At 41.0% G+C, this 23,699-nt stretch overlaps 1 protein-coding gene across 2 annotated transcripts in view; it reads right to left on the minus strand.

The window, feature by feature from the left end:
* The window catches only part of ACSL3 (acyl-CoA synthetase long chain family member 3), a 74,863-nt gene that overhangs the window by 40,791 nt on the left and 10,373 nt on the right, over positions 1 to 23,699 (minus strand). For both annotated transcript variants that reach the window (XM_008054764.2, XM_021710759.1), the window contains exons 2-3: positions 8,400 to 8,568; positions 4,865 to 5,281 (exon numbers count right to left, since the gene is read on the minus strand). In XM_008054764.2, the coding sequence (XP_008052955.1) occupies positions 4,865 to 5,242 (378 nt within the window). In that variant the 5' untranslated portion in view covers positions 5,243 to 5,281; positions 8,400 to 8,568. The remainder of the gene's footprint in view (positions 1 to 4,864; positions 5,282 to 8,399; positions 8,569 to 23,699) is intronic.

Below are 23,699 nucleotides of genomic sequence, written 5' to 3' on the forward strand. Positions count from 1 at the left end.
TATAATCCTAATACGTAAGCTCATGCAGTGATGCCACCATATGGCAAATAAATCAAATCATGAGTTCAAGTTTGTTTCCTCATATATAGAAAACAAAATACAGACCAAAATACGAATTGCATTTCTTTGATTCCTTAAACCACTGAATAATTACTGCTAGTAATTATCCTTCTCATAAAGATAACATTTAGAGGATGCTACCCACTCCGTAATTTCATCTGACTTGTGCTGAAGAAAGTTTCTAACTCTAACTTGGTCCCTATAGTTAGCCCAAACTAAGATTAAACTCATCTATTTATTACCTGCCTGTATTACTGAACACTGCTGCAGAAAAACACCCGACTTTATTAAATCCAGAACTATAGACTGCAGCATCCTGCAATCCTATATACAAGGGGACCTCCATCCCCCAAAAAAACACAATTTTTTTTTTTTTTTTTTGGAGGACAGGCTTCCCCCATTAGCTAAGTGTTCTAGGAATCCATCAGCATCAATCTACCAGTTAGCATTGTTGTGAGAGGCTGCGTTCAGCTTCAATGAATTTGTTTTGTGTTTTGAGATTCTTTCAATGCATTTGCTTATTTCATGATGTTTTTTGAGATTCTTTCAATGCATTTGCTTATTACAAGGGCTCCTGCCCACACCACACTGAATATTCAGCAGTTTTTAACCAAAAATGGCATGACCCCCATGGCCCACCTCCTCTATTCAACTGATCTCACCCTAAGCAACTCTGTTTCTCTGGATGAAAAATGACGTCAGAGGGAGACATTTTGCCAACGTGGAAGACGAGAAATAAAAAACAGCAGAAGCAGTAAAAGAAACCAAAATTAACAAGTTCAAAAACTGCTTTGAGCAGTGGAAAAAGCATCTTGACAGGTGTATTGCATCAGAGTATTTTGAAGGTGACTGAAGTTTAAATATGTAAGAATAAACACACAATATTTTATAAATAAATTTTGGGGTTTTTGGGAAGTTTAAATATGTAAATTTTTTATAAATTTTGGTAAACTCGTTTTCTGACCCTCTGAAATAGTTTTGAAGCTTTTTCTCTACACAAACATCCTTTGCCCTCACTTCCTCACTTCCAGGTGATGATCTTGTTCATACTGAAAACCTCTTTAAGCATCAGGACTTTTTTAACTTTCACTATTGGGAATAGAAGTATTTCATAATTATATACTCCCCTGTCTTTTTTAACAATGTACACCTGGCTTCGTTTAACCTTTCTCTCTGCAACTAAAGATCATTATGAAAAAAATAATTGTGATGGGCCTAGGGAGTGAAAATATTCAAGAGATGTGGATGCTTGGAAATACTTATAATAATAATTATGATGAGGGCAGTTAACCTTTACTAGTGCTTACTACGTACTAAGTACATTTCAATGGTTAACTTGTTAAACATGCACCACAACTATAAGAGACCATTACTTTTCTTTTTTTTGAGTTGGGGTCTCACTCTGTCAACCAGATTGGAGTGCAGAGATACAATCACAACTCACCACAGCCTCGACCTCCTGAACTTTGACAATCCTTCCACCTTAGCCTCCAGAGTAGCTGGAACTACAAGGCTTATACCACCACACACCACCACATTCAGCTAATTTTTCTTTTCTTGTTTTGGTAGAGACGAAGTCTCGCTATGTTGTTCAGGCTGGTCTCGAACTCCTAAACTAAAGCAATCCTCCTGCCTCAGTCTCTCAAAGTACTGGGATTACAGTTGTGAGCCACCATGTCCAGCCTCTTTTGGGGTCAATTTAGAAGGAATGTCACAGCAAAGTCTTCTGTAAGCACTACAATTACATAATCTCTCTTATTCTCTTCTCTCTAATGTGTGTAAAATACAGAAGAAAAAATTCAAAGTGTTTCTGACAACTCACAAAATATTTGAACCAGCCTCATGCTCTTTTCTGTTTCTGCTATTTTTATTCTTGTAACTTTGTTCTATTTAAGACACACATGTATTTTAAAGTTGTTCTGAAATCAATCACTTTACGGTTCTTCATTCCAAGACATTACTGCAATGCTTTTAATGCTGAGAAAACTGGAATCTGGTGATAGTAACCCATACTCCAAATCTTAATTCTGCCACAGACACAGCAGTCCTGAAAAGGCCTGCCATGCCACGAATGCCTTTTGTTTCTCTTTGGCCCCAGAAAGTTTCATCTTGGGGAAGCTGGGGACCACTCTATCTTCTTTCACTTATGAAGCTCAATGGAAAACAAAGCCTCAACATTCATTTATTTAAAATAAAGTTTGTGCATCTTTGCTTCAACCACCAGATATATCTTAGGGTTAACCCCCAAAAATCTGCTCCCTAAAATGTTTTAGATACTGCCACATCATTAGCGTTCTTTTCCAGTTGAAGATAATGATCTATTTCCTAAAGATACACTTCATCAGCCAGGCTCAGTGGCTCAGCCTGTAATCCCGCGCCTTTGGGAGGCTGAGGTGAGTGGACTGCCTGAGCCTGCGGGTTCGAGACCTGCCTGGGCAGGCGAGACCTCATCTCTACAATAAATCAAAAAGTTAGCCAGGCGTGGTAGCGCGCACCTGTAATTCTAGCTACTCGGAAGGCTGAGGCAGAAGGACTGCCAGAGCCCAGCAGGACGAGGCTGTGGTGGCCGGGAGCAGCCACTACACCCCAGTCTGGGCGACAGAGTGAGACTCCAACTCAAAAAAAAAAAAAGATACACTTCATCAAAAATATGTCTTCTGACCTCTCTCCTGAGCTTGATCAGTTAGGAGACACTAAGGGCAGAAGCAACTCAGCTTAATCCACTTTTCAATATCCCAGGCAGATGCTAGTACTGCTGCAATTCGATGGGTGTATCAGGGAATGGAGGGGGGAAAATTAAAGAGCCCAGCATATTTAACATGCAACTGGGATAACCACTCATATACACAGACCACTGCCACAGCTGCAAGACAAGCACAGCAGAAACCAAGTCTCAGCTGCCAGTGCTGTGGCACACTTTCTTCCTGAGTAAGGACATGAGAAAATATCTGCTTCATTTATTATTAAAAAACCTAAAATTTAATTCTACTTTCCCAATGAACCTAATTTTAGATAAGAAAAATACAACATGTTTCCATGTCAGAGACCAGGACTAGATAGAGCCTTCTGAACCAAATATGATGAACCACAAATGCCAATGTGACAGCAAATGCTAACAGTAGATCTTCTAACAAGGAAATTCAAAATTTCCTGTACCAAATAAAACCTCACAGTAACATACTACAGACAGAAAGTTACTGACTAAAAACAGTTTGTCAGAGCGGGCACAGTGGCTTAAGCCTGTAATCCTAGCACTTTGGGAGGTCGAGGCAAGAGGTCTGCCTGAGCTCAGGGGTTCAAGACCTGCCTGGGGAATTTGGCGAGACCTTGTCTCCACAATAAATCAAAAAATTAGCCGAGTGTGGTGGCACACGCCTGTAGTTCCAGCTACTTCGAAGGCTGAGGCGGAAGGATCCTCTGAGCCCAGCAGGTCGAGGCTGCGGTGGCCGTGAGCATGCCACCACACTCCAGCCTGGGTGACAAGAGTGAGATTACAACTCAAAAATAAATTAAAATAAAATAAAATAATAAAATCAGTTTATCTCATTTTCTAACTTCTATGAATTCAAATATGGCATGCTTTGTTGAGAAATCAATTAATACAAAGATACCATGGTCAAGGCAGGCAGGACACACACACACACACACACACACACACACACACAGTTGGGTGGTAGATTTTCCTTGTGTCCCTCCTATTTCCTATGTAATCTGGCAACATTTAGGGAAAAACTATGATAACTCTAGGATTGTATTCTGTCTAACTATATTGATACATGAGTTCATAAGAGGAAATTTCATATTTACCACAAGCTATTCTCCTTTTTACATAACAGAGAACTAGTTTGCTCCTATAAATAATGAACAATACGGAAATATAGTACAGTAAGTCCTCTACTTCATGCTGTGAACGTGTTATTTTATGCATTATTTCTCCCCACTAGGTGGCAGTATAGCCTGTTAAATAAATCAAATACTATATGATTGTGTCAGTTGGGTACCTAGGCTAACTTCATTGGACTTCCAACAAATTGGACGTATAAACATATTTCCAAACTGGAACGTGTCCGTATGCTGGGGACTTACTGTACTAGGCACAGAAAAATGTTTATAATATGTATGGGATACTAGAGAAAAATCAGCCTTCCTATAAAACTTGTTATATATGCTTAGACTAAAAATAAGAGAACCCAATTTTTTAATTCAAATGGCATACCAGATCAAAAGACAAAAATGAGTATCTTTTAGATATACCATGAGAGTCACAGAGAAGGCAGACGAGTAGAAAATTTCAGCACGTAAAAATGTAGTATATTCTGACTGGCACAGTGGCTGACACATAATCCTGGCACTTTGGGAGACCGAGGCAGGATTGCTTGAGCCCAGGAGTTCCAGGACAGCCTGGCCAAAACAGCGAGACCTCATCGCTACAGAAAATTTTAAAAATTAGTCAGGCATGGTGGCACATGCCTGTAGTCCCAGCTAACTCAGGAATTTCTAGAAACCAAGAACTATGGTTTCAAACCCAAAACTCCCCGACATTCTATTCTAAGCCCAGGTAGACCCATGTTCAGAAGAGCTCCTCACCAGAGGGTCTTCTCAATGTCTTTCAAAAAATTCAGAATAAAATCAGTGCTGGCAAGTGCAGAAAGAGACGAGAGCATAGTCTAATCCCCCTCCTATACTGCTTCTCCTGCAACATCAGCAAATTCCAACAGAAGCTGCCTGTGCTTGTCCGTCACTGTCATTTCTCAGAGTATATTTTGTTCTGAGAAAATTCAAAAGCAGTGAAAGATCATCTTACCTTTTTAAAAATTTTTCCATTTGGTTGTACTTCATCTTCCTCATTTAAAATTTCACGTGTTCCCAAGAGTCTTTTGTTCTTAAATTTGTTTTTTGCATACATAAAAACTTTATCTAGTGTATCACATCCAGGGTATAAAACTGAAGCCAAGCCATCCAAACTATTAACAGATCTGTATGCAGACCCAGGTCTTGAATTTACAGGCTTTGCTTTAATTTGGTTGGATTTTTCTTGTCTTGACTCAGAAAAAAAATAAAATGGAATGTATGTTAAAATAGTATAAAGTGATATTATAAAATGTATAAAATATAAAAGAATAGGATTGATGGTATGTTTTAGCTTCATGGTGGATGGTTTTGAAGATACGTGGTTATTCATGAGTGCTCAAAAGCAGAATTCAGAGATTTCAGCAAAAATCTAGAAGGGAAAAAAATGACATTAGTTCAAAAGCATTATAAAATAATTTTAAAGAAAAAGTATTTCTATTACAGAGGCAAATGAAGACTGTCTTCAATCGGCAGAGCTAGTAGTATACTGCCCCCCCCGTAATGTCGTGATAGTTCTAAAAGACTCATTTATATCACACCTATTAACAATAAAATTATAAGAAAGTTTTCATATCATACCGTCAACAGGTGGCCTTTCCAACCTAACCCCAAGTATTCACAAACATCTCCCAGGAGTTAAAAAGGGAACAAGATCAGAAATGAAGAAAGTGCGCTCATTTCCTGTTCTTTAGCATCTCACAGCACAAGGATGGAAAGTATTTTGTATACATGCCACGCCCTCCTCCCTCACAACCCTAAGCAGCCAGTGCTAAATAATCAATGTGCTCTCTCCTGTGAGCCCCATGCTCACTCTAGGCAGCTGTGAGCAACAGGAGTCGTTAAACCTACAAAAAGTACTTTCCACAGTGGCTCTACATATTTTTCACTTTAGGCAGGATAATTGTGAAGCAAGAAAGCAGTGAAATCTGTTCTTTCTTTCTTCTTTTTTCAGAGACAGGGTCTTGCTCTGTCACCATGGTTGAAGTACAGTGGTGCTATCATGGCTCACTGCAGTCTTGAACTCCTAGGAGCAAGAGATCCTCCTGCCTCAGTCTTCCAAGTAGCTAGGACCACATGCCTGCACCACCACCACACCCAACTAATTTTTTTATTTTTTGTAAAGATGAGATTTCACTACATTACCCATGCTGGTTTTGATCTCCTGACATCAAGCAATCATTCTGTGATTTTTATTCATCAGATTCATTGAAAATCTACCATTAGATAACTATTCTAAGTACTGAGGACATAACAGTGAACAAAATGGCCTACGTTCCACCTTCATGGAACCTACACATTCACTGGGGAGAAGCAGAAAAGCAGCTATGTGTGTATGAATGTATGCACACATACATGCCAGGTGATGATTAATGCTATGAGGAAAAATAAACCCAAGTGAGGGAAACGCAAGTGACTGGGGCACTCTAGAGGTGCTCTAGGCACGGGATACCTGAAGTGAGATGCATAAGGAAGAGAGAGAGTGCACCCTGCTTATCTGCGGGAAAGAGCACTCGGCAGGGCAAGCAGCCCTAGTGTGGGAGATGGGTTAAACAAGACAATTCTTGAAGAAACAAAACTGAAGCTAACTACTACCCAACTACCTTTCCCAGATCCAAATTCGGGACTATAGTTTCTCCCCAAGAGAAGTAAGTAGTCAGTATTTGCCATCTCCCATCCCCCACTGCCGAGGTATAGAAATTCTATTCCAGCAAGTGTGGCTGGACAAGCGATCTGAGGAATTCCTTCTTTCGCCCAGTCCCCACTCTTAGGGCAGAAGTTCCACCCCAGGTGCAGCAGGCCAAAAACACTGGGCTCAGGTTATCTTTACCTCAGTTCTTATAAGGCAGAGGTTCCGTGCAGGCAAAGAAGCACCAATCCAAGAAGACTGATGGCTACATTGATGGCCTAGCACACCACTCACAGAGCAGAGATGTAACCCCAAGAAAACCAAGTCCCTGTCCCTGCTCCAGCTCGAGGATGGCACAGAGGTTCTGCACAAACTGGAGAAGGAGGCTTCAAGAATGGAGAGTTCCTTAGCAAGATCTAAGAAGACTGACTTTATTTGGAACAGACAATGGAGAAGTTCATGCCCAATGGCACTGTTGCAAACTATGCAGACTTTAGTGGTGGGCAATTAAGATGAGGCTGGCTAGCCAGCACGGTGGGTCATGTCTGTAATCCCAGCACTTTGGGAGGAAGAGGAGAGAGGACTGCCTGAGTCCAGGGGTTCAAGGGCACCTTGACGAGACTGGTCTCTAAGATAAATCAAAAAATTTCCCTGGCATGGTTATGCACACCTGTGGTTCCAGTTACTTGGAAGGCTGAGGCAGAAGGATCGCCGGAGCCCAGCAGGTCGAGGCTGCGGTGGCTGGGAGCAGCCACTGCACTCCAGTCTGGGCGACAGAGACTCCAACTCAAAAAAAAAAAGAAAAAAAAAGATGAGGTTGCTAGCTCCAGGACAGCAACAAGAGAAAGAGTAAACCAGCCGGGTTCAGTGGCTCAGCCTGTAATCTCAGCGCTTTGGGAGGCCGACGTGAGTGGATTGCCTGAGCCTGCGGGTTTGAGACCCACCTGGGCAACTTGGCAAGACCTCATCTCTACAATAAATCAAAAACTAGCCAGGTGTGGTAGCATGTGCCTGTAGTTCCAGCTACTTGGAAGGCTAAGGTGGAGGGATCGCCTGAGCCCAGCAGGTCGAGGCTGCAGTGGCCCGGAGCATGCCACTGCAGTCCAGTCTGGACGACAGAGTGAGACTATAACTCAAAAAAAAATAAAAAGAGTCAACCAATTACAGTAGGAGTTCAACAGAGAACCAGAGAGAGACAAACTTAAGAAGAACCCTCCAAGATTCATGATACACTTCAAGACTGGCCTCAAACACAACCCCTACAAAGGGCATCTAATCTAACTGGATCCCACATGGAAAAATATATGGCTTTGCCCAAAACAATAAGCAATCAGTTAGCAATTAGTGAAGAACAACTGCTGGGTGTGATACCTATAGAGGCAGAAGCTTACTTAACAAGGAGATCAGAGGGAGAGATAAAGATAGCCCTGCCAAAACATGCTAACATCCCTTGAGGAGGGCCACTCAGGGTGACTATGTGGGCGCCCAAGGGTGCATTCTCTTGAGGAGCAATATCAGAGTGCACACTGGATAGAAGCAATAAACCTCAGTGAAATAGTCCAGCCAAGTCACTAAACAAACAACACAACAAAAAGTCCTGGAAGAGGAGAGAGAAGTATTCAGAGTTGCTACAAAATATTATCTAAAATGTCTGGTTTGCAACACAAAATTATGAGACCTGCAAATCAACAGAAAAGTATGACATACAAAGAAGGAAAAAGCAGGCAGAAATTGTCCTTGAGAAGGCCCAGGTGTCAGACTTAATGGACAAGACATGTCTATCATAAATATATTCAAAAACTAAAGGAAATCATGCTTTAAAAATTAAAATTCCAACTCAATTTTACAAGTTAGGGAACACCTCCAAATTTGCTCGTCCAGGTGGTGAGACGTTAGAATTCCCAGTTGAGGCCCAGGTTCTGTTCACCATTCCAGGATGTTTTCTTTGACAACGTGTTGCTGTACTCTGGAGACCAGTTCTAGAGAATTTGGGTTTTTGTCATAAAGGTCATGGTAGCCACTGAAGGCCTCTGTACAGAAAAATGGCAAAATGAAAACAAGTGGTCTTGCTATAGCTAAGAAATCAGAATTGCAAAGAATATGTATACTCTAATAGCCCAAGAGAATGAAATATCTAATTTTTCAGGTTGGTAATTTGAATTCAAAATAATGTTAGTATTTTACAAAACTATATTCACAGACAATATGACCAGGTATACAGAAAAATCGTAAGGAATTCACTAAAATGCTGCTGGAACTAATAAAAAGGGGTCAGAAACGCTGCAGGATATAAGACTGTGATATTATGATACACTAAGAAACACAATTTTGGTCTTCATCCCAGTGGTTCCTGGCACAGAGCTCCTAAAACCCTTGACATTTTTGAGTGATAGGGTAAGAGGAGAGTCTTGTTAGTCATAATAAACCCCTTTCAACCATACTGTCACCAGGAAGCCTAGACAGTCATTTCTCATGTCTTATTTTTGCTGTAGCTAATGCCTTATCACAGACTTAAAAATTCTGACCTGCATGTAGCCTCACTTGCACAGAGCTTCCCAAATCACTCTTCCTGGGGAAACTTTCAAGTTTTTCTGTAGTCCCTATCTACAAGTACATCTGCTTAAGGAAGCCAGGTTGACTGGCCTGAATGCCACAAATGGCTGCATGACCCCCTTGCCCGACACCTGGGGAGATCCAGACCTGTTGCAGGTGTTCAGTGCAGACCAATGGGGACTACAGCACGTGACCCCCAGTTATCTTTAGCTCATTTGCATATAATTATAAACCTAAACATTAAAATGCTAAAATGTATGATTAAATAAATTTATTAAGTCAAATACTAAATATGTGTTATTATTAAAAATCATCATAATGCTACAAATCTCTCCTTCATCCACCCTGCTCATGTTTGCATACCTTTCCTGCCCTGCACCCAACTCCTTAAAACTCCCACACCTGCTTGGGGAGAAGGTGCCTTTAGAGCATGAGCACCCCTTCTCCACTCTTTAGCCATTGAAAAAAACCTGATCGCCCTTCCAATTGGACGTCCTTTCCCTGTGGCCAATGCAATAGAGGGGAAATCCAGTTTACTGGAGAGGATGCCAGAGATTTTACTGAGATGACTGTCAAACTTAGTCTAAAGCTGCTCCTTACACATTTTAAGTTCGACCTAGAGATTTTGCCAAATATAGTGTGAGCTATAACCTAAGTGGGTATGTAAACAGACTGTGATCTATGCTTGTGCCAATCATCGAGTTTCAGCCAAAGGCAGTCAACTTTTCAAACTGTGTTCAAATAAGGCAAATGCCGGACTGCAACTAGCCCAGCAGTTTCTGTACTGAAAGGACGCAAGATGGAGTCGATAAACCCAATGTGCAGCTATTTTAGCACTGTCTGGTTCTGTCATGTTTTTATAGCAGTTCACTTCAATTTACCCTCTTATCACTAGCCAAAGATAGAAGCAGTTTCTCAGAGGCAGCTAATGATAATTGTTTTACAACTCCCTCCCTAGCTTGTTTTGTAAACAAGTTAACCTAATCAGCCCCTCAAGACACAGACCCCATCAACATAGCAGCAATCATGTGACTAGCCCACCCACCTCTCTGGTATCCATCACCAGATAACAGCACCTGTGCTCACCTGCCCCTTCATGGGGATGACTGAAAAAGACCACCACTCAATGACCTTAAAGACCTGTCTGTCCCACACCAAAGGGAAGGTTTAAAAGCATTCGACCTCAAGCAGCTATTTGCTATTGCTTTGTCAAGCAATGGCTGGGTCATGTGTTCATTGAGCTATGGCCAGGCCGTTTTCCTAAGCTTTGGCCCCCTCTCCTACCTTGGGGAGGTGAGTTTCTGTCTCTCTCTCTCTGCTCTCTCTCTCTCTCTCTCTCTAAAATTTACATTCTAAATTAAGTTGTATTTTCCAATCTAATTTATGTGCAATTCTTTTGCATCTTTTGCACAGCACCAAATCCCAGACAGCCCGTCAGGTCTGATCTAACATTTTGGAGGCCCCTCCCTACTGGGATTTGTGACCTAACGTGTACCTCATTTCAGGTTTTTGTAAGTCATTTCTTTTCCTGTTCATAAATCTCTGTCCAAGTAGCAGAGGTAGAGTATGTCTTAACCTAAGCTAGTTCAGGGCTGCCTGATTCATGAATCATTCATTGTTCGGTTAAACTCTCCTAAATTTAATTTGTCTAAAGTTTGTTTGTTGACTTTTTTTTATTTTTAGAGTCAGAATCTCACTCTATCCCCCAGGCTGAAGTACAGTGGGAAAATCACAGCTCATCACAGCCTTGACCTCCTGGGCTCAGGCAATCCTTCCGTCTCAGCCTCCTGGTTAGCTCCACAGGTACATGCCACTTTTTATAGGTCTTGCTATGTTGCCCAGGCTGGTCTGGAACTCCTAGACTCAAGTAATCCTCTGGCCTCAGCCCCCAAAGCACCGGGATTACAGCCATGAGTCACTGCGCCTGGTCTGAGTGTTTCTTTTAACTCAGAGTATGTGAGCTGGTTGCCAAAGGAATCAACCATATGAATGATGACTGGAACTTTCGACACCACTCTTCAACGTGTGAGAAGGAGAAAAGGGCTGGAGATTAACTAAATCATTGGCCATTGGTGACTAGTTCAATCGTGCCCATGTATCAGGAAAGCCATAAAAACCCACATGCTGCAGGGTAGCCCATACCACAGGGATCCCTCCAGACCTCATCATATGTACCTCTTCATCTGTCTGTCCATCTGTGTGATTTATAATAAGCTGGTAGACAAAGTATTTCCCTGCATTCATTACAGCAAACTGTCAAACTTGAGCAGGGGATCATGGGAAATCCCCAATTTAAAGCCATGTCAGGCAGAAGCATGAATAATCCGGAGACCCACTACCTGTGACTGGCATCTGAAGTAGAGGCAGTCTTGTGGAACTGAGTCCTTAACCTGTGGGATCTGCAATAACTCTGGGTAGTTATTGTCAGATGGCTGCCCAGAGAATTGGAGAAAAACTTGGTGTAGAAAAGTCACACGTGTGATCAGAAGTGTTGTGACTAGAGAAATGGTTTCTCCCTTTAAGGATGAATACAGAAAAATCCACTGTATTTCTACAGACTAGGAAATGAAATTACAAAAACACATTGGTATTATATTTACAATACCAGAAACAACACTTGGGAACAGATAAAACAAGAAGTTCAAAATTTGTACTTTGAAAATTACAAAGCATTGCTGAAAAATATTAAAGAAGAACTAAATACAAAGAAAAAGTCCCTGTTTGTAGATACGAAGACTTGATTCAAATGGCAACATTCCTAAAATTGATATACAGATTCAACCAATTGTTGGGCCTCAAAAAGCGATAAACCAAAGACTGGCACTCTGACATGCTGAGAAGCCTTAGAAGCTGCCTCAGAATCACGGCCCCTCTAACCTTGTCTTGTTTCCCCCTCCCCAAGATCAGGGAGAGATTCTCTGAAATTTCCTTATCTGAAAAAGAAAGCTCCTCTCACTCATTTAAAAAAAAAAAAAAAGCAACTATCTTAAGACCTCCCTCCCTAGAAATCTCATCAAATAACCAGAAAAGATCAACCGCCAAAAAAGAGAAGAGAGTGCGAGTCCTCATAAAGCCCAGACTTTACATCTACTCATCCCAGGGCAGCTCAGATTACCTGGGGAGTTTTATCTGCATAATAAGACAAGCTTTGTTCCTCTGCCTTCCAGCCCCAGCAGGCCTATTTAGTCCATTTCCCTCTTCCCCAAGAAGAGAGCATTTAAGCCTCAACCAGGAGGCCTCTTTTTGAGTTTCTATTTTGCGACTCCCATGCACAGGAGTGCGCCAAATAAACGCTACACTTTTCACTAGTTAACATGTTGTTACAGGGGTGTCGGTCAAGATCCTTTACAATGGGAAGGAAAGGGAGCATCCCTAAACAATCCTCATCAAAATCTCACCTGGCTTTTATACAGAAATTGGTTAAGCCTAATCTGAAATTCACATGGATATTCAAAGTTCCCAGAACAGCCAAAACAATTCTCAAAAACAACTTGGAGGACTCGTATGTCTTGATTTCAAAAGTTACTGCAAAGCAACAGTAATCAAGACAGTGTGGTACTAGCAAAAGGACAAACATAAAGATCAATGGAACAGGTCTGAGAGTGCATAAATAAATTCTTGTATTATGAATTTCAACAGTATAGAAAAGAATTCAAAAGGTAAGAATCATCTTTTTAACCAATTACGCTGGAACACCTGAATATCAACATGTAAAAGAATGAAGTTGGACCCCTTTCTTACACCATACAAAAATTAATTCGAAATGGATCACAGGCCTAAATATATGAGCTAAAACTGTAAGTATCAATCACAGAGTATAAACAAGTGCTTCAGCAAGAGCATGTACAGTAAAAAGTGGAGGCCAGTTCTAGCATTTTCTGAGAAGTCTTGGACCAAGTAGTACGAGTGAGGGCAAGGGGAGAAAAGTAAGGGTAGGAGGGGGGTTACTGAAGAGATGATACCACTCAGGCTGACCAAGTACCAAAAGCAGCATGTGTTCAAAAAACAAGCAAACCAGAAGAGCAGGGTAGGGATGAGGAGATAACAAAGTCAACTATTGTGCTCTTTGATGCCATGAAATGGAACTTAATTTGCATTCTAATGTACACAAATACAATTTCAGAAAATAACTATATGTAGAAGATAATGCAAAGGCAGCAGAAGCTAGAAGCAAGAAACTGTGATAAAAGTAGAAACAAGTCTAGACTCCTAGATCAGAAGGCTAAGGAGGTGTGACTGAGCCAGCAGCTTCGAGGGTGGCAAAGGCTGCAGCTATTCCTCCAGTGTTTCCTGAAAGGAGGGATCCCAAGAATCTTAAGAATATACTTAGCTCACTTTTTATCTCAGCATAGTCAGTTTTGCTTAGACTGACATGCTTTGAATCTAGCACAGGTTAGACACAGATAGATAAATTTCCAACAGGCAACTTTGCAGGAAGCGTTCAGACATTTTACTGCAGGCTAAATTGGCAAACTGCCCTACCCCCTGGACAAATCTCCGTCTCCATCAACGCAAGACAAGGAGAGCCCTCCCTCCCTGAGTAGGAGTCTCACTCTGTTGCCCAGGATGGACCTGCTGGGCTCAGGCGATCCTTCCGCATCAGCTTTCCAGGAAGCTGGAGCCACAGGCATGTGCCGCCACACACAGCTAATTTTTTGATTTATTGTAGAGACAAGGTCTCACCGAGTTGCCCAAGCTGGTCTCAAAACCCTGAGCTCAGGCTCCCAAAGTGCTGGGATTACAAACAGCCCAACCTTTCAATTCACGGTTTAGCATAATAAGAAACTTCCAGGTTCCTTGTTGAAGGCGGAAGGTTAAAGATCACCCCTTAGAGGGCCAAAGTCATAGAAATGACAATAAGACCACCTTCTGGCTAAGGAGTTTGTAGACTGAAAACGTCTGACAGGTCTCTTGCAGGAAAAACTCCTCCCCTTGTCTCCTCCCATCTAGCCCACCACCATGGCAGCAATCATATGACTAACCCACCCATCTGCCTGCTGTTCATCACCTGACATCAGTGCCTGTGCTTACCTGCCCCTTCGTGATTACATGGAGCAGACCACCACCCAATCACTTTAATAACCTTCCCCCATCAAAAGGAAGGATTAAAAGGACTCAACACTAGCAACCAGCGGCCACTGTCTTGCTAAGCTATGATGTGGCCATATGCTTTTTGAGTGATGTCCAGGCCATGTTTTTGTTTTGTTTCCAAGCCAGAGTCACACTCTGTCGCCCAGGCTGGAGTGCAGTGGCACGCTCATGGCCACCCCAGCGTCAACCTGCTGGGCTCCGGTGATCCTTCTGTCTCAGTCTTCCAAGTAGCCAGAACTACCGGCACATGTTACCATGCCCAGCTACTTTTTTATTTATTGTAAGATGAGGTCTCACCAAGTTGCTCAGGCTGGTCTTGAACCCACAAGCTCAGGCAATCCATTCACCTTGGCCTCCCAAAGTGCTGGGATTACATGCTGAGCCACCAAGCCCGGCCCAGGCCATGTTTTCTTAAGCTCTGGCCTCCCTCCCCTACCTTGGGGAGGTGAATTGCCCCTCCACCCCCTCTCCCCTCCACCCCCTCTCTAATTTAGTTTTTAAATAAACTATATTTTCTAATTTAACTTCTGTGCAATTCTTTGCATCTTTCTCGTGGCACTGGATCACCAGATACCCACACCCCTGGCAGGCCTAACCTAATATTCTGGAGGTCCCACTAGGAGTGTGACCTAACACTTCCTAACAACTAAACTCTCTCTCTCTCTGCCTCATATAGTAAGAGTGGTTTCTGTATCTGAACACAGAACAGAAATTAAGTCATGAATTAGAGCAGTGGCAATGCAAGAAGAAAAAAAATGGTTTTGGTGTCTTCAACTTAGAAATACAAGAAGTGAAATAGCTGGTCGGTGGTTGGATGGTTGGTGGAAAGGAGATGAATACAGTCTTGAAAATAAGGGTTTAAGATGCTTGTGAGTCATACAAATATACATAACCTAGGAAACTTAAGAGAGATCAGAGCTAGAAGCACACATTCTGGAGCCGTAATGAGATGAAGGATAGAAATACCCAGAAAGAACACATAGGAAATCTCCAAGATCAAGTTCAAGGACTGAAAACTTTGGGAGGAAACCAATCCACAAGACTGGGAGGAAGAGAATCCCACTGAGGAGAGCAATAAAACAGGACACTGGAAGAGGGCAATGCTGCAAAAGTCAAAGGAGGAAAGAGCCACAGAGTTAAGTGCTCAATGGTGTCAAATACAGAGTAGACATACCAGCCACATAACTGAGACTTTTTTTTTTTTTTGAGTTGAGACTTTTTTTTTAAATGTTCTAGATAAAGTAGTTAAAGTAATAAATCTGGCCAGGTGTATTCTATTTGCTAAAGTGGCTCTGAAAAATCTTGAGAACTAAAAACTAGTTGTGGGTACTTTTTTATGTGGCCACACCTTAAACAAGTATCAACTTTCAGAAGTAAACTAGAAGAGTTAAATCTGTCAGTCCTTTCTTTCATACCGTCTAACATTTTAATCTAATTTAAGGAAGCCTCAGCCATCAACAGGTTAAACAGTCTCCTGTATTTTTTTCTAGTATTTGTCTAATTTGTCTAGATCTTCAATCACTAGGTTTATTTTTCTACACAGTGAGGACAAAAGCTAACTTCTTTCCTCTCAAACTGTCTAAACCATTTATTAAATAAACCACCTTTTTCCCAATTAACCAAAATGTCATCTTCATTAATAACGTCTCATTCACACTTGGATGCATTTCTAAACACTATTCTGTTTCTCTCACCTCTGTGTCTACTGCTTTGCTAATACCATAGTATTCCAAAGATGGTAGATTTACAGCAGCATTTCTCAAATGTGTTCCAAGAACTGATCATATCAGAATTACCTTGGAGGTTATTTAAAATGAGTCCTCAGACATAACTGAGGACTTTTGTCTTATCACCCTAATACCTGAAAACTCTAGTAGCAGGCTCATTTTTTTTTTTTTTTTTTTTGAGTTGGAGTCTCACTCTATCACCCAGACTGGAGTGCAGTGGCACGCTCTCGGTCACCGCAGCCTCAACCTGCTGGGCTCCGGCAATCCTTCCGCCTCAGCCTTCCAGGTAGCTGGAATTCAAGGCGCGCGCTACCATGCCCAGCTAATTTTTTATTTATTGTAGAGATGAGGTCTTGCCAAGTTGCCCAGGCGGGTGTCGAACCTGCGGGCTCAGGCAATCCACTCACCTCAGCCTCCCAAAGCACTGGGATTACAGGCTGAGCCACCAAGCCCGGCTAGCAGGCTCATTTTTAAAAAGCAGTTGTGGTTTTTATGTATACTAATGCTTGAGAACTACTGCTATAAATATCTGGTATGACCCACACTACCCATATTTTTCAAAACTCAGAATAAAATAAATTTTATTCACCTATACAAACTGTACAGATTTAACATTTCTGCTTATGGTAAGACACAACTTTTAAAACAAGACTTGGAAAAAAAAAATAATAACAAAATATACAAAGAGCTTTATAAATTTAAAAAGTCAAGTAACACAAAGAAAATTGGGTTAAGAATATATATAGGAGAGCCAAAACAGAGACACTGCAAACAGTTTATATGTGGCAATGTTTTCCTTAATTTATAATCAAGATTAAAGTGAAGTCACATCAATTTTCATCCAATAGTTTCATAAACATATAAAAGACTACAATATCCAGAGCCTACAAAAGAAAATGATGTCGCAGTATTTTTTAAAAACGCACATACCCTCCACATTCCTGTACTATTCAACAGAAAAGCAAGTGCATATTAAGCACTGCACACAATGTAGCTATACTTAATGCCACCAAACTGTACACTTAAAGACTATCACACTTTACAATTGTACACTATAAACAAGTATTGTGTTTATTTCATCACACACAAAAAAACCAAGAAAAAAAGATGAAGCCTGAGAACGAAACACTGGATTTGACCATGTAAAGGCCTCTTTACAAAAAGGCTGAAAGAATGAAAGCTCAACTGAAAAGGGTTCAGAACCAGAAGAGAAACTGAAGAGAGCGCTCAAAAAGAAGCATGACAGGTAATAGGCCAGGACAATGGAAATTCTTGTGTTTAAAGAAAAGCGATAGTGCAGCTTGTCTGCAGACTGATGGCTAAGGCCCAGCAGAAGAAAGGAAAGGATGAAAGAGAAGAGAGCCACACTCTTGAGTAGGAGAGAAGGTGGGATACAACTCCCACATAGAAGGAACAGGGACATCAATGTGTGGGTGGACAGAAACAGTAATAGGAGCTTACAGAAAACTGTCTTCTGGGTGCTTCTATTTTCTCAAAGTAATAAACAAAATCACTGGATGAGAGGGAGGCAGAAAGAACGGGTGAAAATTAAGGAGAAAGAAGCGTACAGTCGCCTGGGAGAATGGGAGAATGAATGGCCATGGAAGGGGGTAGCAAAGGCAGAAGCACATACAAGAGACTCTCATGCAGCCACTAAAAACAAGTTCCATGTACATGCATCAGCTTGGAAGGACTTCCATGATAACCTTGTGGGGAGTGGGAGGAGAAGTATACATGGGTATGCATGGTTTTATGTCTGACTACAGAAAAAGGTATGTAAAAGTCAAGGTTTTTAAGACATTATTAAATTTAAGAAAGTACCGAAATATGTAAATTCACCATGAAGAATATAACAACTGTCAATTTCACTATATCCTCAGAAGTGCTAATTAAAAACAAGATGAGTTACAGTTTAATAGCAATTAAAAACAATGCCCTAACAATATTTATACAATGAAAGAGGGAACAAACACAAAACCTTAAAATATCAAATTGTGAGATAAACAGCTAGGTTCAAACAATTAAAATGTGTTTTTGCAAATGTTCTATGTAAATTGTCAGTCACATTATGCCAAAAAGTTATCTACACCTTACATTTTTATTGATTGATTGATTTAAAAGATACAGGGTACAATTCAGGGTTAGGTACATAAGTGGTCATCATACAGGTGAAGTTTGGGCTTCCCATTGGTCCTCACTTCAACTGGTTTAGGATCAGGTGCTCTTATTAATGCTATGTCTCCTCTCGTTCCCCCCACCTCTCCCCAGCAGTAACCCCACTACTGTCAATCCCTCTCATGTAGTATTATGATAAATGTTCAGGGTCCACTTATGAGTGGAAACATGTAGTACTCAACTATTTGTTTTTGTGATAGATCACTAAGTACTATAGACTCTAAACCCATTCGAACTGCTGCAAAGTCCATAATTTTGTCTTTTATAGCTGTGTAATACTCCACTGTGTACAGGTAACACTTTTTTTTAATCCAGTCCGTTTTCAATGGGCAGCACTACATCGTACCTTTTAGCTAGCAATTGTTTTAAATCATAATAATCAAGAACAAGGAGGGACAAAAAAAACCCAGAACTGGCTGGGCGTGCACAGTGGCTCACGCCTATAATCCCAGCACTTTGGGAGGCTGAGGTGAGAGGATTACCTGAGCTCACAGGTTCAAGACCAACCCGGGCAACCTGGGGAGACCTCATCTCTACAATAAATCAAAACATTAGCCAGGCATGGTGGCTCATGCCTATAGTACCAGCGACTTGGAAGGCTGAGGTGGAAGGAGTGCATGAACCCAGCAGGTCGAGGCTGCGGTGGCCGTTGAGTGTGTCACTGCACTCCAGACTGGGTGACAGAGTGAGACTCCAACTCAAAAAAAAAAAAAAAAAAAATCCCCTGCTGGAACCCATTGGTATCAGTGTACCAGCTAGCATTGTTGGGAGAGGCTGTGTTCAGCTTCAATGAATTTGAGGACAGAGAATATTTCAGTGTGTTTACCCATTTCATGATGGATAATTTACAAGCACACCTGTCCACACTGTGCGCTAGGTGTTCCTCCATGCCCTACTTGCCCTATTCACCTAATCTCGCCAAGCTGCTTTTCTTGTTTGTTTGTTTCCCTGGATGAAAAAAGTCCTCAAAGGGAAACATTTTGCCGATGTGAAGAGGTGAAACAAAAAAAAAATCCAAAGTACTAAAAGGCATCAAAATTGACAAGTTCAAAAACTGTTTCTGAGCAGTGAAAAAAGCATCTTGATAGGTGTATTGCATCAAACGAAGAGTACTTTGAAGGTGACTGAAGTTAAAACATGCAAGAATACAGTGTTTTATAAATAAATTGTTTTAAGGAAAATATTTTCCCTGTGTAATCGCCATCATTTGAAAGAAAGATCACAAGAGATTTGGAAAGAATGAAGGAAAAGGAAGGCAGACAGAGTTTTGTGTCATTAACAACAATCTGAAGACAGACCTTGAGTTTTTGGAAACAACTGTACCTAAAGTAATGGAGCTTAATGTACACCTACAAAATCACTCTCAAATGACACACTTCCAGAGGGCATAAAGTTGATGTTAAAACTTTATGTTAAGCTGTTACTAAGAAGTAGTATTAATAATCATACCACCTATATTAATTCCCTATTTTAAAAAGATATATATATACATTGCTACAAACTCTCATATGAAAAGCTTCTGACAGATGACAGTTTTAGTAAGAGAAAAATGGAGTGAGCAGGTTGTCAAGGGGTCATGTTCATATTAACACAGTAAATGGTTCTACCAGCGTACACCTGGTTGCAGATACCTAGACAGAGGTAGACATTTCAAGAATCTCTTAAGCTCAGAAGAGATGTAGCATGGTACCTCAATTCAAAATCAGCAGACCTGTGAAATAAACCTCTACAAAGGTTGAAGGTGAAAGGTGGTGGACTGAACAAAGAAGATGGGAGTTACCCTCAGAACCCAAGGCATATGGGGGGGGGCGGGGAAATCGGACGGAGGTGGTCCATAAAGCCATTATAGTCACACTCTACTAATACAGCAAGCAGGTCTTTCATGCCCACCTCTATCACAAAAAGAGACCTAAAAGCTCAACTTTCAGGGCAGGGAAGGAAACTCCATAATTGGAAATGCTCCCACAAATTCAAGGCAGCAGAAGAAGGAAACTAGGACAGAGGGAAGGAAGGAAGGGAGGAACAACAAATGCTCCAGACAGGGCATCCTGATACTCCACAATTTATTTCTTGGTTAATTCTGCCCCCCTACTCAACCTGATTTCCAACTGCGTATTTTCCTTTCCGCCTACAACACCCACACATGCATCAACATTACATAACTGTTCATATGTGGGCAAAAAATATGCTGCTTAGCATTTTATCTCTACTGAAGTATAAATGAATGGACTGCACCATGCTTGATATTAAGTAATCTGTATTTGCTAGCATGAAACATGCCTAGAATTTTTTACCAAGTTTACAATAAATGGGAAACAATTCTAAGTACCAACCAAGCAAGCATTGTGAGGGAGATTTTTATATTAAAACCCAACATCAAAAGATCATGCCCGAAGGCACTTACAGCTAGCAAGAGCGGTGGAATTTTAATTTAGTGTCTCTCCAAAGCACATCCAAACTTTTTAATACCCCCACACTCCCTAAATAAACTCGGGAGTTAACACTTCATCGTTAGCCAAAAGATAATAATAACGTTAAAAAAAAGAGTCATTCACTACATTACTTTTGATATTTGCCTTTCCACAAAGCTTGTCACTGTCACATACATTCTACAGAAACTGAAATAGTCCCAGGTGAATGATCCAAAGTTTTTATTGTGAAATAAGAAATGGAGGTCAAGAAGGGTAGAAAGAACTCTTTCCTTCCTAGAACTAGCCCCTGAAGAGTTGTAATGAAAAGTGCAATCAGTGACTAGTATTTGCTCTCAGGAAAGCGATTCTTTAGAGGGGAACCTTGGTCCTGATTAACATGGTTAATCAGGTTCTCAGGTTCTCCAGGCTAAAAGCATTATAAAAATACAGATCAGTTTAGGACAATGGTTTAAAACATTCACTTACTATATAGACTGCTGCCGCCCCACCAAAAAATCCAAACTCAAAGATTAAAAAAGTTGTTTTAAATTCTTATAAATATCAACATGTAGGCCAATTTACTATGGATAACACAGTGGTTCTCACTCTTTAACGAAGACAAAGAATTTTCCCTTTCTAAATCCCTGAATATTAACACATGCTTTCAACAATTCTGAAGATTTAAACTCTGACCCCACAGTTGTTCCTGCTATACCACATTGCAATGACCACAAGGCTGACATTGAGGTAATTATTCCATGCAAGTACTTCCTTAATATAACAATAAAGTGATCAAAAAACTGCTGGACAGCAAAGATGATTAAAGACATTATTAGAAGATGTAGTCATATTACCATCTGGATTACATAAAGTTTCACTTTATAACTAAGAATTTTTCTGAGGAAATAACTTGGTATCCTCACTTTAAGAAAACCATTGCAGGGCACGGTGGCACACGTCTGTAATCTCAGCACTTTGGGAGGTGGAGGCGAGAGGATTGCCTGAGCCTAGGGGTCTGAGACCAGCACTTGGCAAGACCTCATCTCCACAATAAATCAAAAACTTAGCCAGGCGTGGTAGTGCACACCTGTGGTTCCAGCTACTTGGAAGGCCAAGGTGGAAGGATCACCTGAGTCCAGCATGTCGAGGCTGTGGTGGCCATAGCGTGCCACTGCACTCCAGCCTGCGCAACAAAGTGAGACTCCTATTGAAAAAAAAAAAGAAAACTATTAAGTATGCATTTACTCCATGCTCAGAAAATGTTATTTTGGCACTAAAGATATAAATTGGAAGGGGAGGAAGGATTAAGCCGATTAACAGAGACAACTACCTTTTAAAATTTTAGTTATCCAATATAACCTTTAAACATTTCCAATCCTTTTATTACGATAGTTGAAATAACAGCAGGACTCTTGAGTATTCTCCTTGAACTGCAAATACTGTCCCCTTGATTTCTTCAAACCTGATAAAGAGACATTATTTTAAAAAAAAAAGACTAGCCGGCTCAGTGGCTCAGCCTGTAATCCCGCGCCTTGGGAGGCTGAGGTGAGCTGATTGCCTGAGCCCGCGGGCTCGAGACCCGCCAGGGCAGGCGATACCTCATCTCTACAATAAATCAAAAAATTAGCCAGGCATGGTAGCGCATGCCTGTAGTTCCAGCTACTTGTAAGGCTGAGGTGGAAGGATCGACGGAGCCCAGCAGGCCGAGGCTTAGGTGGCTAGGAGCGGCTACTGCACTCCAGTCTGGGCGACAGAGTGGACTCCAACTCAAAAAAAAAAAAAAGACTTTTATCCCCTCTTCTGGATGAAAATCAATAAAAAACAGAGAAATTAGACAAGGGAATATATATATGCCTTTAAGTTTGATACAAAACAAGAATTTTAAACACAAACACACATGCATATAAACATACACTAGACTCAGTTCCACTGCCAATTCCTATAAGATCTGGAACAGGTCACTAAATCTTAATTTGCTCACAATTAAAATTGATGTAATTCAACTGAATCAATTTCAAGATTATATTCTACTGAAGCCTAGTGCTCTCAAAACTGATTCAGAAGTACTGACAACCATCAAACAATGAAGATTTAAGTGACTTGAGAAACTCTTGTCTTCTATTCAAACATACTCCCCCAGCCAGGCTCAGTGGCTCACACCAGCACTTTGGGAGACAGAGGCAAGAGGATTGCCTGAGTCCAGGGGATCAACACCAGCCTGGGCAACTTGGCAAGCCCTCGTCTCTACAATAAATCAAAAAAATTTAACTGGTGGGGCATGCCTGTGGTTCCAGCTACGTGGAAGACTGAGGCAGAAGGATCACCTAGCCCAACCGGTTGAGTCTGTGGTGGCCATGAGCGTGCCACTGCACACGAGCCTGGGTGACAGAGTGACATTACTACTCAAAAAAAAAAAAAAAAAAAAACCACTCCCCCTTTGATCAAAGTCCTAAATGTAAAACCCCAAACTATAAGAATCTTAGAAGAAAATGCAGGAGACACCCTTATGCATATTGGAGTAGGCAATCAATTCTTGATCAAATCCCTAAAAGCACACTCCATAAAAGATAAGACAGACAAGTGAGACCTCATCAAACTGAAAAGCTTCTGCACAGCAATAGAAACATCAAGAGAACAGAGAGACAACCCAGAAAATAGGAAAAAAAATCTGCTAATTGTATATCTGACAAAGTCCTAACAACATCCAGGATCTACAGGAAACCACAGAAAGGAAAAAAAAAAAACAAACAGCCCTATTAAAAAGTGGGCAAAAAATATGAACAAACACTTCTTAAAAGAAGACGTACAAGCAGCCAACAGATGCATGAAAAAATGCTCAGCCTCACTAATCATCAAAGAAATGCAAATTAAAACCACACTCCAGTCAGGATGGCCATCATCAATAACTCAAAAACAACAGACACTAGAGTGGATGCCGGGAAAAAAGGAACGCTTCTATAATGTTGGTGGGAGTGTAAACTAGTACAATCCCTGTGGAGAACAGTGTGATGATTCCTAAAAGATCCAAAAATCAACCTTCCATATGACCCAGCAATCCCCCTTCTGGGAATATACCCAGAGGAGTTGAAATCACTCTATTAAAAAGATACCTGCACACACATGTTTACTGCAGAATTATTCACAATAGTAAAAACATGGAACCAACCGTGCTACCCATCAAAAGTGGACTGGATTAAAAAAATG

This window comes from Carlito syrichta, unplaced genomic scaffold (assembly GCF_000164805.1).
Source record: "Carlito syrichta isolate Samal-C Ts95f unplaced genomic scaffold, Tarsius_syrichta-2.0.1 Scaffold301168, whole genome shotgun sequence".
NCBI lineage: Eukaryota > Metazoa > Chordata > Mammalia > Primates > Tarsiidae > Carlito > Carlito syrichta.